The 14,802-nt window shown below is 43.4% G+C and overlaps 2 protein-coding genes across 5 annotated transcripts in view; one reads left to right on the top strand and one right to left on the bottom strand.

Annotated features, from left to right (window-relative positions):
- Positions 1–14,802, top strand: part of MCPH1 (microcephalin 1) — a 237,573-nt gene that overhangs the window by 111,739 nt on the left and 111,032 nt on the right.
- Positions 369–14,802, bottom strand: part of ANGPT2 (angiopoietin 2) — a 71,810-nt gene continuing 57,376 nt past the window's right edge. For all 4 annotated transcript variants that reach the window (XM_077811575.1, XM_077811574.1, XM_077811573.1 and 1 more), the window contains 3 exons: positions 14,632–14,798; positions 2,139–2,269; positions 369–529 (listed from right to left, as the gene is read on the bottom strand). In XM_077811575.1, coding sequence (XP_077667701.1) covers positions 369–529; positions 2,139–2,269; positions 14,632–14,798 — 459 coding nt within the window. The remainder of the gene's footprint in view (positions 530–2,138; positions 2,270–14,631; positions 14,799–14,802) is intronic.

Raw genomic sequence — 14,802 nt, forward strand, 5'->3', positions numbered from 1 at the left:
AAGTTTTTAGATATTTTTCACAGTTCCAGTTATTTACTAACACACAGAACATAAACCATCAAGAAAACAAAGTCCTTAAATTGTCTGACAGTTTCTTGGACAGCCTTTAAACTCAGTCTTTCTGCCAAAATCATTGTTACACAGATTATTTCATGTTTTAGACTTTGCTGTGTCTAGTTGAGTAATGTGAGCTTGAACTGATGAAGACTATCACAATTCAAGAATTGGAACAAATTGATCCCTTCGGAATACTAGTGCATGTTTTCTGGGCTGGAAAATGACACATTGTAGCTGTGAGTTTAAATGTTTGGCAAATATAGTCTTTGAAGACTATACAATACACAATTCATATACAATGCAAAGGGCATTTAGAAATCTGCTGGTCGGATCATCATAGTTGTGGCTTTGAGAGAGTAGCCTGATCCTTTCCAGTAATACCACTTAATACCATTAAATTTGTTGGTGTTCTGCCGCAATGGATAGTACATTCCATTCAAGTTGGAGGGACCACATGCATCAAACCACCAGCCTGTAAGAACAGAAAGCAAACAAAGATCTGAAATAATGAAATTATCAGTGTAGTTTTCAAAATTGTATATACAAATACCTTACAGCGTCCTGGTCCTGAAACTAGAAAAAATATAGGAATATTAAAATACCTAGTTTTCAATTGTGTGCCTTCAGGTCTCTCCTCCTTGCTAACTTTAACCATGATGAAATGTATATAGCAGAGTAACATACTTGAGGAATAGGCACTACAAAATTTGGCTGTAAGAGTTGTAGCATTTTATGGGATGTGGTTGTAAGTTAAGGGAGAAGGCTTCAATCAACTCCTCAAAAGCTTAACTTACGACATATTTCAGAGGTTGATGGTGACAGATCTAAGGGCAGAATCTGGCTTGAAGACGATAATCATGATATTGTATCTTTCTCTTTTTCCTTCTGCCTTCTCTCAAGACTATATAATTTTCCACTTTTAAATCCTACATTTCTACTTAAATGAAAATTGCTTCCCTTGCAGTGAATTCAGCTTGCTTCAGTGCTTAAAGTCTGTAAAGATGTGCATTATTTCTAAGCCCCTCAGTACTGAAACTCTGTATAAAGGAATGATGAGAAAAAAGTAGTTGAACTTATTCAGTTTCACATCTTTTTCTTCAAATTTCGCTTGTTGTCCTGAGTTGTTAGTAAGGAATAGGGAAACTTTATTTTTATTAGTAAAAACAATATTTTTACACTTTTATTATACTGATGGTAATATGAGTGCTATGTTTTCCAAGGCAATAATCCAGTTCTCCCTTTGGATAAATTTAAACTGCCTTCAGACTTGCAATGTATACAGTCAGAAAGCAGATCACTGCTTTGTAAATTGAGTGTGACTCTCTTTATCTCTTAAGCAACATTTAAATTACAGAAAGTGTGACTGGATTGCAGAATTATAGAGGAAGTTAAACCTGCTTTCAGATACAGAAACAATCTAAAATGTAATGTCAATAAACCTGTGAACAAAATTGTTCCAGAATTTATCCACCTACATAATAATTTAGGTATGCTTTGAGTAAATGTATTCTCACTTCAAATTATATTTAAATATGAAAAAAAGTAATGTTTTATATTACTGAAATGTATTCTTTCATGACAACTACATTCTAATTGTCATGCTTTTAAAGAGCCTATAAAATGCTTAGTTCCCACAGGAACACTAGAGATTTCTTGTGCCTAATTAAACAATTAAAAACTATTTTGTTGATTTAAAAGATGATTTCTGATTTGTTTTGGGGGCATTTTGACCATTGGGCTACTTTCCCATGCTATTTGGAAGCGCACTGTGCTGTCTTCCACTCATACCAGTTTCACAGTACCATGCCTTGTTGCACCAGTTGTGAGAGAATGCTGGCCTATTTTCCCGCCCCTCCCCCCCCACCCCCCCGATTTTAACTCCTCTCATTTTTACTTTAGCTGAGCTGTCTGAAACGGTAAAATAGTAAATTTGAACTCACTGAACTAGCATTTCCAATCGTGAGTTTTGGACTTTGTCACTAGTCAGGATTTAATACGTCAAAATTACCATCTATTTACCTCATGGACTGTTTTACTGCCAATAAAAATAGGAAGATTGAGAAACAGAAAACCATTCCTACCTCCTGTTAGCATTTGTGAACATTTGCAAATACATTTGTCATTGTCTGCATCCTTTGTGCTAAAATCATTTCCTGGTTGGCTGATGCTACTTATTTTGCCCGCCGTCCCAGTAAGTCCTTTAAGGTGGATCCTGTAGAAGTGCAGAACGGAAAAACAAATGTTAGAAGCTAATGGTAGTTGATCTACACAGTAATGAGGAAATTTTTTGTAATAAATATCCTGTTTAAACAGTTTGGTTCTCCTCTTGTTAATGTACGGCTATAAACTTTGTTTGAAGGGTATTGTGTTGGTATGAACAATAACACTGTCAGCATAATATTATACTGAAGAGATAAAATCACCTCTGCTTTTATAGATGTTTGTTCCACCTGTGTGAAATTAACGGAGATTATATGGAGGTATATATTGATAATCCTTGAGAAATATACTCTATGTAAGAACTACTAATACTATAGTAACTTGTAATATTAAAGTGCATTGAATGCAAGCAATACTATTAATGGATTTTTAAATCCTTTACCTAATTTTCTCCCTGCCTTATTCTTACACTGTTTACTCCTGGGGGAATACTGCCCCTGCACAGAATTCATGTCCCCTGCAGATTTCTTTGCTTCCCACAGAAAAATGACTTTCTGACAGGAACATAAAAGGACGCTGCAAGAGCAATCATGCACCACTCCCTAGCAGCACAGGAACAACGTTTTAGGCACCCAGAGTAGCTGGCAGAGAGGTAAATCACCATGGGGCTAGGGACACCTCAGCCAGATACTCCTACCCTGAGCTGGGAACAGCTGCTAGTCCTGACTGGGCTGGAGGCAGGAGAGAATGGGACTTCCTCTTCCTCTGCAAGGAGTGGCCAGGGCTGTGTCAGACCCACCCTCAGAAACCAGGAAGCTCAGCATCCTCTCCTGCTTCCTGCCCCAATCACTCCTATGGGTGTGGGGGGTCACTGTGTGGGGAGCTGCTTCCTCCATCCGCGCAACCCCCATGCATCCAGACCTTCCATACCCAGACATCCCTGCCAAGCCTCACCTGGTACATCCAGAACCTCCTAGCCCTCCATACCGAAACCCCACCCTGCTAAACCTCAACCCCTGCATCTGGAGCCGCCCTGCACCCAGACTCCCTGCTTCCAGACCCTCACATCTGTACCCAGACCACCCTTACTGAGCTCCCTGCACTCAAACCCCCACCCTGATGCCCTACCCCCTGCACCACCCTGAGCCCCCACATCCAGACCCCCATGCCACTGACTGCCAACTAGCTGCACCCACACTCCCACCCTACCAAGCCCCACTCCCCCAGCATGCAGACACCCTCCACCCCCGCTGAGACCCCCAAACCCAGACCCCTCGGCTGGGCCCCAACAACCTTCACCTGGAAACCCCTGCAGAGTCCCATTGCCCCTGTACCTGGAAACTGCCCCAAGAGCCTCTGTGCATCCAGATCCCCACTAGACCTCCCACTGAGCTGCCTGCACCCAGATTGTCTCACACAGAATCCACTCACTCCACACCTGGATTCCCTACACTGAGCCCTTCCATACGTGGATTCTGCCTGGTTGAGCCTATCTGCCCTGCACCTGGTGCAGAGGGGCATGGCCCCAGGGTGTTTCTCGGGCAGGCACAGGCCTTGTGCTGTGTCAGGGTTGGGTGCAGCCTCACCACTGAGTCCGTGTCCTCGGGGTGGGGAGGCAGTAGGGTGATCTCCCACCTTCGTACAGCCAGTGGCCTGTGCTCCCTGCTGCCATGCTGGAGCCTCTGCATTTATTTATTGACAAATAAAACTTGCAGAATTTTAAAATATTGTGTGCAGAATTTTTAATTTTTTGGTGCAGAATGTCCTCAGGAATAACTGGTATTAATATGCTGTGGCAGTCTAATATGAAAACTGTGTATCAGTGATGGGTAAAATTTATTTGATAATAAGGATGATTTTCTCTGTCCTTTCCTTCCCACTTTCCAAAGGGACTCTTCCTTTGCAAATCTTTTAAGAATAAAAAAAAGTCAAATCAATTCATGGGCAACAGTGATGATTTTAATTTTCAAATATTGCAGCAAAGATACAGGCTATATAGCACTTCATAGTCATATGACAATTCTAACTTTCAAGTGAGGCTGCTACTATATTGTTTTTAAAAACTGAAAGATTTATATCCTTTGCATTATCAAGTAGTATAGAGCAGTGGTTCTCAAAGCCGGTCTGTCGCTTGTTCAGGGGCTTGTTTACCTGCCGCGTCCGCAGGTTCGGCCGATCGTGGCTCCCACTGGCCGCGGTTCGCTGCTCCAGGCCAATGGGGGCTGTGGGAAGGGCGGCCGGCATCCGATGAAGTGAGCTGTAGCTCAGGAAAGCTTATGCTCAAATAAATTTGTTAGTCTCTAAGGTGCCACAAGTACTCCTTTTCTTTCTACATAATTATTGTAATAATCTTTGTGCAAAATGTGTCTTATTGAGGTATCATTTAAAATCTAAGAACACACTGATCGTCAATATTCTTGTTATATATGAAACATGTATTAAGAGTTATGAATATAAACTGAAATTGATTACAATGTGTTTACCAGCAAGTTTGGAGAGTGGGTAAACCAGTTTCTCAAATATACAGGATAAACTGGCTCCTCTAGCCAGGTGTCAAAGTTGATTGCCAATCATCTGTCAAGTGACTATTGTTTGGCAATGAAGGAGGGGCAGGAACAGATCAGTCTGAATTTTAGCAAACAACAACATGGAAATGTTTTCGTCATGAGACTCCATGTCTCCGTCCGCACAGCTGGAATGAACTTTATTTAGGGGTAATCCTCAGGAAAATGCATTTCAACAGGTGACTGGACTATAAAAGCGAGGCGCAAAAAGCACCCCAAACTATATCAGTCTCTCATCTAAGAAGACCAAGGAACTAGCCCTTTGATTTCTGAGGCATACCTGACCTGAGAATTTAGTCAGTAATGTTGCTGGGAAACTGGTAAGGATTTTATCTTGAACCAAGTCTAGCTTGTTATGTTTAACTACTAAAAAGCATTTTATCTTTATTTCTCTCTTAACCATTTCTGACTCAAATACCTTATACTTGTACTCACTTAAAATCACTTTGTTGTTAAACTTGTTTTATTTTTTAATAAAACTAATCCAATTTTGTGTTTAAATTGAACAGTTGAAGTAACAAACTGTTGCATATTGACCCCTTACAGAGGCAATAGACCTCTAATATCTGAACTGTACAGTAGAGGGCTGGAAAGTGAAGAACACACTTTTTTGGGAAAATTCAGGACTACGAGTGTGTTGGGGTCACCCTGCAGGTAGTAACCAAGGCTACGAAAGCCAGAATGTGACTGGAGTGTTGTTGACAGGCAGCTGATGTCACTGCTGCTGGGCCAGGTCTGTAGCTATACACAGACACTCAGTGTGTGAGCTGCATGCTGTTAGATTTAGAGTTGCCAGACGTCTGATTTTCGACTGGAATGCCCGGTCAAAAAGGAACCCTGGTGGCTCCAGTCAGCACTGCTGACCGGTCTGTTAAAAGTCCAGTTGGTGGTGTCGCCGGGCTAAGGCACGCTCCCTGCAACTCATAGAAGCAGCCAGCATGTCCCTGCGACCCCTAGATGCCGGGGCAGCCAGGGAGGCTCTGCTCACTGCCCCGCTCCAAGTGCCATCTTTGCAGCTCCCATTGACCAAGGGGAACTGCGGGGGTGGCACCTGGGGACAGGGCAGCATACTGAGCTGCCTGGCTGCGCCTCTGCCTAGGAGACGGAGGGGGACATGCTGGCCGCTTCCAGGAGCCACCTGAGAGGTAAGCGCTGACTGGAGCCTGCACCTCAACCCCCAGCCCTCCTGCACCCAAATTACCTCCCAGAGCCTGCAACCCACACCCCGTCCTACACCCCTGCCCCAGCCCTGAGCACTCTCCTGCACTTCAAACCCTTTGGCCCCAGCCTGGAACCCCCTCCCAAGCCCCTCATTTCCTGGCCGCACCCCAACCCTCTGCCACAACCCACTGAAAGTGAGTGAGGGTGGGGGAGAGCGAGTGACGAAGGGAGGGGGGATGGAGTGAGTAGGGACAGGGCCACTGAGAAAGAGTGATGCAGGGGGTAGGGCAAGGGTGTTAGGTTTTCTGCAATCAGAAAGTTGGCAACCCTGGTTAGGCTGTTTGTGAGAAGCCCAGTTTGGGAGCTACAACAGTAGAGCATTATGAGGCACCGAGGTTACAGGCGGTGACGCAACCTCTCACTGGCCTGGATTGCACCCTGAAATGTGACAATGGCCTTATTTCCAAAAGTACCCAGCAACCAGCATCTCCCAGGGTAGACTATGTGAAATTAGAAACCTAAGTATAAATTATTGGCCAATGATGATAATTTGGATAGAAAGTGAGAGAGAGATTGTAAGTACAAAGGTCTCAAAGCACTTAATAGGCATTAAGTTAAGGTTAAGATTCACAGCCTCCTTTTCAGATAGATAGCTATAGTTCTCCCAGTTATATAGATGGAGAAACTGAGACAATAAGTTGCCATGTCCAAAGTCACCCAGCAAGTCTGTCAGAGGTGGGAATAGAACTAGATCTCATGACTTAGTCTTGTCTTGTTCTGACCATATATGTTCCTGTGTTAAGTGGATCAGTATATCATTTTGTTTCCTGGAACAGCTTACATTGTTTCTTTGAAGCATTTAAAAAACTTACTGATGTAAAAGGAAATCATTGTTATACCATGAACATTACAGTGTGCTGAATATTTTCCAGATAATTTTAAAATGTATATCCTTTTTATAATGTTAAATAAAATATACTTTAAACCACTGCATTTTATGGCATGTCAAATACTTGCTTGCATTTCAAGAGAAAATATCTATTTGCAGACAGCCATCTTAGTTTGCAGTAATTATTTTTTAATAATGTAAATGGACAAGGGTAATGACCCATTTTGCAAAGGTTGCCCTTATAAGTATTATAGTGCCTTAATTTAAAAATAAAATCTCTGCTATAGAGTCTAAATGTTTCCAGATGAGAAAATATTTGGTTTGGATTTGAAACAACCACATACTATTTAGGCATTAAGATCTAACTTTTGTTGGGGGAATGGGGGTAAGATACTGATAGTTCAAGTGGCCCTGCACATTCCCACTGATGGGGTACCTAGCTGCCTTTGGTAGAACCTCCTACTAACAGTGTCACCTACAGCACCCTCACCCCCTCATGGATGGATATGAACTTCAGTCTGTTTGTGAGCCAAAGCCTTTTTCTTCTTAAGGTAGTGGTAGCTTGTTAGTATATTTAATGTTTTCTGTCGTTTTGGGTTATAGTGGAATTGAAGCAGAGGACGTGACCACATGTGGAGGCTCAGCTGCCAGGGAGAAGGACACCCAGCTTCCAGATGTTTGATTTGCTGAACCTTTAGTCCCAGAGTCTGCAAGGACAGGGAGACTCACTTGAAGGTCCTTCTCCAGGAAGCTCTCAAGCCTAGACTCTCTGGATCTGATCAGTCCTCAGATCCAAGGTCTCAGAGGCCAGTCATGGCTCCTGTGAGTTCCAGTGACTGAAGGGTTCCAAGAAACTGAAATCCCTGTTGGGGCTGGATTCAATTCCTGTGGCTTCCTCAGTAAAGCTCCTGAGGCTACACATGTCCAAACCTGGGCTGCGTGGTCAGATCCGACTACCCTAGTTCTGGAAGAGAGGTCAAGCGACAGTTCGATCATCCTCACCAATACCATACCTCATGGCTTGCAACTTTCTGATCCTGATGGATCCCTCTCATCTGTAAGACCAAGGTCAATTCCTACTTCCACTTCTGGATCCAGGAAGATGGTTTCAATCAGTGTGTCAGAACTGGGGCCATCAGCACCTTCAATTCTGAGTGGTGTAGCACTGAAAAAAGCTACATAGGATCAAAGTAGCCACTGTTGGCTGTGCCACTTCCCATGCAACAGAATGATCTATTCTGTCCAACTCTGACAAGATTGATATGGTTCCAGAGCAGAGACCTGTTTCACCTCCAATTTCAGTAGCAATGGAGATGGATTTGTGTATAATGTTGGATCTGATGTTGTCCAAGTCTTTGGACTTGCTGTCAGTTCCTGCTTTGGTTCCAGTGTCAGTTCCAGCTACCTCCATGGTTCTGGAAAGGTCTGTCACCGTGCAGCCCAAGTTCACTTTTTGGCTCCAGTTCATGCTTCAGATCAGAGGGTGAAATGCAAGATTTCTAAAAGGAGGCATGCTTCCCTGGTTCTAAGATCCATCATCATCTTTGTCTATTGTTAAGAAGAAGAGGCCAGAAAGTGGCATGCTTCCTCTTTCTGAGACCCGTACAGGATCTCCACAAAGAGCTGGGTACTCAGACCTTCCTCTGGATTCATTGTCATCTCTGGTGCATTTTCTCTCTGATCCAGACCTGGATCAGTACCAGGGGGAAGATAGAGCAGCGGTTCTCATACTGTGGGTTTGGACCCCAAAGTGGATTGCAAGCCTGTTTTAATGGGGTCACGAGGGATGGCGTTAGACTTGCCAGGATGGAAGCTGAAACCTGAGCCCCACTGCCCAGGGTCAAAGCCGAAGCCCAAGGGCTTCAGCCCTGGGTGGTGGGGCTCAGGTTACAGTCTCCCCCGCCTGGGGCTGAAGCCCTTGGGCTTTGGCTTTGACCCCCAACCCGAGGTGGTGAGGTTTGGGCTTTGGATGGGCTCAGGAGGGCTCTGGCTTCGGTCCCCCCTTCTGGGGTCGTGTAGTAATTTTTGTTAGAAGGAGGTTGCGGAGCAATGAAGTTTGAGAATCCCTGAGACAGAGGAATGCAAAGACCTATAGCTTGCTTTGTATCACCCTTTGATCTATCTCCTGTAGACATGTTCTTGAATCCGAGTTGCTGGGGAGACTGGCGGTCCTGGGACTGATGGCTTTATTGAGGGCCACCTCAGGAATTCGTCAGTTATCCTCCATGTGGATGGAGAGGTAAAGTTTTGTCTATAAAGTATCCAACAGTTCAGAGATCTTCTGATCCAACTTCTCTGGGGCTGTTGACATTTCAGACCATGATGCCCGAAATGCTTTCTGAGGAAGAATGTGTGGGGATAGCTGCCCTCTTTGAGCAGGAACATATGGAAACAGACTGTGAACCTGATTTATCACCAGATGAACATGTGGGAGTGGCTTCAGCCTCCTTTTCTTTTGAAAACACTTTGCCCTTCCACGATTTGGTGTACTGTATGGCATCCACTTTGAATCTGCCTGCAGTGCCTGTGGAGGAGACTTCTCCCATGCTGTTTGATATCCTTGGTGCTACTTGTAGGAGTAGACTATCTCTACCCATTTTGGATGGTTTGCTACAGATGGCTAAATGTGTGTGGTCTGCTACTGCCTCTTGTCAACCTGCCTCCAAAAAGGTTGACAAGTTGTGTCAGATACCATCTGAGGGGTTTTCCTGTTTTCATACAAATCCTATACCTAATTCACTGTGGTGGCTGCTGCCAGTAACAGGGCAGCATCTGGACAATCACACTCCACCCCATCTGATAAGGAGAGGGGAAAAGATTGATTCATAAGGGGAGGAAAGGCGAATTATCAGGTAGTCATGGCCCACTACAGTTCCATTTATGGGAAAAGATGACATTGTTTTAACAAGACTTACATGACACTTCGGACCCTGCTGCCAGAACATTATCATTTGCTCTATCAGGAGGCAAGTTTGGCTTTGTTCCTCCTCTCTAGCTCTGGACATTTGGCTTATGTTGAAGGAGCTCCCTTTTCAAGGAGGGGGGAGAGCCTTTTTAGTGAAAAGCAGACAAATTACTAGAAAAATTAAAGGACAAGAGATTGACAGCCCACTCTCTGGATTTAATTTTCTCTGCTTGGAAAAGGCCCTCTATTTTATTTCTAGTACCAAAGGCAGTCCTATCTCAGTCTTCATTATTTTATTTTTTGTCAAGTCAAAGACTTCAACAATACCAGCAACCTGTAGCCGTCCAGAATCAATGTAGAAAGAGGCCTTTCAAACCAAGGTCTAAATCTAAAAAGCCCACTTCCTTGTCATCATCTTCATTGTGGAACAATCAGCTTCAGTTTTGATGAGAAAATTAAGAATCAAGGAACACCCAATCAGTTTCGGTCTAGCTTCTTCTTTCAAAACAGACTAGCCCACTTTATCAATGCATGGAGGCAAATTACATCAGACCAATGGGTTTTAGAGATTGTAGAAAGGGCTATGCCATACCTTTTGAGACTCACCCTTCCTCCCAGTTTCTTCTACCTTTAAATCTTCAGGGACCCTTCCAATGAGGCTATTCTTCTTGCAGAAGTTGAAAAATTGCTTCTGATAGGAGTAGTAGAGGCGGTCATGCAAATACCAGAGGGATTTGGGTTTTTTATTCCTGTTACTTTCTGATGCAGAAGAAAGATGACAGAATTTGTTTAATACTAGACTGAATAGTCTTGAACAAGTACATCTGGAGGGTTTGGTTCTGTTTGTTGCTCTATAGCAGTGGTTCCCAAACTTGTTCTGCCGCTTGTTCAGGGAAAGCCCCTGCTGGGATTGGACGGTTTGTTTACCAGCCATGTCTGCAGGTTTGGCCGATCGTGGCTCCCATTGTCCACAGTTCTCTGCTCCAGGCCAGTGGGAGCCGCTGGAAGCAGCGCGGGCTGAGGGACATGCTCACCGCCGCTTCCAGCAGCCCTCATTGGCCTGCAGCAGCGAACCGCGGTCAGTGAGAGCCGCAATTGGCTGAACCGGCGGACACAGCAGGTAAACAAACCGGCCTGGCCCACCAGGAGCTTTCCCTGCCCAAGCAGCAGAACAAGTTTGGGAACCACTGCTTTATAGCATCCCGTACTTACTTGACTCCATTTGCACATCTAGGAATGAAACCTATGTAGTACTGGATGTCTCAGCTCTACAGACCAGTTTGGGACAGCCTTTATAGGTTGATCACCATGCCTCAGAACATCATAGTTTTCCTAGAATGGTGGTCAGTCAGAAAGAATGTGCTCAGAGGTGTACAGTTCTTTCCCCCAGGCCATCCCTCAGGGTAATTTCAGATGCATCAAACAAGGTGTGGGGGGGACTCACGTGAATCATTTATGACAGTTCAAGGGCATGTGCAAGAGAGAGCACTGCACTGCACATCAATGTGTTGGAAGTGACAGCTGTTCATCTGGCCCTCAGACTTCCTCTCTCACCTACAAGGGAGGATTGTGACAGACAATGTATGGCTGATGTATTACAACAGCAAGCAAGAGAATGCTTACTCCACTCTCCTGTGTGCAGAGGCTTTAAGCCCATGGGATTGGTGTATCCATCACAACATTTTTACTGTGGCCCTATATCTGGCAGGGGGAAACAATGTAGTTGCAGATCATCTAAGCAAAGACAGCTTTCAGATGCACAAATGGTACCTAACAGATCAGTCAATTATCATATTCTCCAGCTGGAATTGACCAGATGTGAAGCTGTTTGCAACATGGTCCAACAAAAAGCGTGATCTCTTCTGTTCCAGAGTGGATAGGGACTATCTTGGTAAGATGCTTTCCTGCTTGCACTGGGGGGAAAGGGCTTGATGTATGCCTTCCCCCTGCTTCCCCCTCCAGTGATTCAGAAGGTGGTTAGATACACCAGGATAGGGTAAAGATAATTATCATTGCTCTGGCTTGGCTATGTCAACAGTGGTTTATTGATCTCCTTCAATTCTCTGGTGGAGTCTTAATGTGTCTGACACTGTCTCCAGACCTGCTGTTTCAGCAGGAGGGCAGGAATCTTTCACACAGATCCATAATTTCTTCACCTGTCGGCATTGGCAATTGGACTTTGACTCTGTCTGCTCTTGAGCAGTCATGTTCTTTGTTTTTGCAGGACATGCTAAGTAACTCTAGAAAACAGTCTAGTAGAAGCCGTTATTCTTAAAGTAGACCCAGGTTTCAGGCATGGATGAGGGAAAATCTGATTCCCTTATGTCTGCTTCTGTTCCTTGTGTTCTGAATTCTTAATGTACTTCAAATCTCAGGAATTATCTAACTCATTGTTAAAAGTTCATTTGGCAGCCATCTGACGTTAGTTGATGTTAGATTGATTTTTTTTTTTTCATAGTTCAGTTAGCCATGCTGGTGAAGTAGCCCTTTCAACCCTTGGCTCTGTGTTCTTTCTATTGTTTATTGATCAAAATGGCTTTCATTATTGCCATCACGTTGGCTTGGGGAGGGAGTGAACTGAATGTTCTTATGGCTTATACACCTTTTACTTCTCTTCATAAGGACAAAGGTAGTTTTCAGACTTGATCTCCAGTTCTTACCTAAAGTGGTGGTTGATTTTTTTTTCACATCAGACAGTTAATTTGCCACCCCCTCTTCCCCACCATACTCTAATAAGGAGAAATTGGTCCTGCTACACTCTTTGGAAGCCAGAAGGTCCCTTGCTTGTTGTTTAGATAAGAGTAAAATTTTCATATATCTTCTAGATTGTTAGTGTCTTATGCTAAAAACTACATAGATTATACAATTTCTTCTTCTCTCGATGGATAAAATGTATTAATGAAAGTTACACACTAGCAAAAGTTCCTATATTTGCTTCAATTCAACCACATTCCACTAGCTACTTCCTTTGTTTGTCTTAAGCAAGTGCCAGCTGCTGAAATTTGCAGGGCTGGAACCTGGACTTCAGTGCACACTATTACGAAGCATTATCCTTTGGATTTCGCCTATATGGCAGATGTTGGATTTGATAAAGTGGTGCTTCAGTCTCTATTCAGTTAGGACTTTGTTCCTGCCTCCAAGTTAGTTTTCACCACTGCTTCTCAATATGCAGAGCCACTCAAAGAAGAAATGAAGGTTACTTGCTCATAATTGGAGTTCTTTGAGAGGGCTCTGCATATTCACACTTCCCACCACCTTCCCCTCTCTGTCAGAGTCCTTGTTTGTTCTGTGTCTCTGGCTTTGCGGTGGATGCAACTAAGGTGGTGAGAGTGCTCTGCCTCCTACATAGCCTCACCCACAGAACATCAGTGACCCTGAGGGAAATGGTGGGAGCATGAGAGCTCTAGCTGACACTGCTAGAGGAGGTTCTACCACAAAGCACCACAAGGTGGCATGGTATACTGTAATTGTGACTATGCAGAGCCATCTAGAATAACTCCAATTACAGGTAAGAAACTTTCAGTTTGGACTGCTTTGTATATGGGAGTTGAGGTGAAGTCAAAGTATATTTCAATTTACCTTTGGTAATCTCTTGATAGCAAAAGTTTTCTATTCTAATTTTATTTTCCTTGATGAAAAAAATGAGCTCGTTGATTAATGGTTTCTGAGCTGCTTGGATACAGTTTAGTTTTTGGGTGCAAAATTGTATTTTATAAAGGTTTTCATTTAGAAATATATGAATTTGGGTATCATGAAATGTGTCAAATTGACCTTCCTTGTAGTCTCCTAACTCGTCTACTGGACAAAGCGTGGACAGCAGTACTATAAGCCTCCTCATGCTATTCTGTCCAGTGGTTCTCAAAGAACGGTAAACCTCCTCATGCTACTCCCTCTCATGGGTCTCAACTCTTTTCTAGATAGTTCGCCTAAAGCAATGTTTCCCAAAGTGAAAGGCTCCTTATCGCATTACCAATCCCCTTTGTCATCCAGCTCCCAAGACCTTATTTATCCATAGGAATCATGGCTTCAGTGACTCCTTTCTTTCTTTTTTTAAAGTAGTTCCTGACCTTAGTCTGGTAACTTCTTTTGCCCTAAAGACAAGACCATTTAATTCCATTCAAGAATAGAATTTTAAAGATCCCCCTGAAGACTTCCTTTTTTTACATATGGGTAAGTGTAACTGTGGACAGAATATATACAGGCTAAAGTTACGAGAACACTCTGCTAGGTATAAAGTTTTATTAAAATAAGAGGAACAATGAAACTAGAAATTAAACCCTTGCCATTTGGATAAACCGAGGACCCACCATTCAGCTTGAGTAACTCAAGTGGGAGCTGCATTGATTCTCAAAAATAAGAGAACAAATCAACCCTACTTTGGCAGATTGTGGGTCTGCTCTGCAGCTGCTACTGCAACCTTGTGGTTGCAGTGTGCATGTCTATGGGTGTAGATTGTGGGGACTGTCACTAGATGTAATTCCTGATTTGCTTACTTCTGCCTCTTCATCTCCTGAATAGAACAAATGCATGCAGGAGGCCACCCCTTCACGGCCCCCTGAGAGCTATGTGCCAACATCCAGTTCTGGGCTTGTTGGGTTCTCCCCCTACACACGCGATATCAGGTATATTGTGTGTTGGGCAACCTATAAGGGGAAGGAGGGGCCTGAAGGTAATTTACCTACTGTATACTGGTGAAAGGTATATACTGTTCTATTTTTTTAAAAATCTACTAAGATTATGTAGGCTATAGGTGAAAATTAGTAGCAGACATACTTTAAATGCATTCAGAGCAACTGCTTTGTAATTAATATAAAAAGAAAGTTATGTAGCTGAACAATTTACAGGAATTAATAACTGGCTGACTGTTTTTTCAATTCAGTGCTTTGTTTGCTTACCTGTACTTTAGTTCTTCACTTGCTAGATAGAAATGTTCATACAATGAATATGCTTCATTTCCTTCCCAGTCTTTCAGGTGTATTTTAAGAACATAGCGTTTCTGATTAGTCAGTTGAGAAACTAACTCATTTCCCAGCCAGTACTCCCCAGCAGGATCACCAAATCCCTGT

Source organism: Eretmochelys imbricata, chromosome 3 (genome assembly GCF_965152235.1).
Source record: "Eretmochelys imbricata isolate rEreImb1 chromosome 3, rEreImb1.hap1, whole genome shotgun sequence".
NCBI lineage: Eukaryota > Metazoa > Chordata > Testudines > Cheloniidae > Eretmochelys > Eretmochelys imbricata.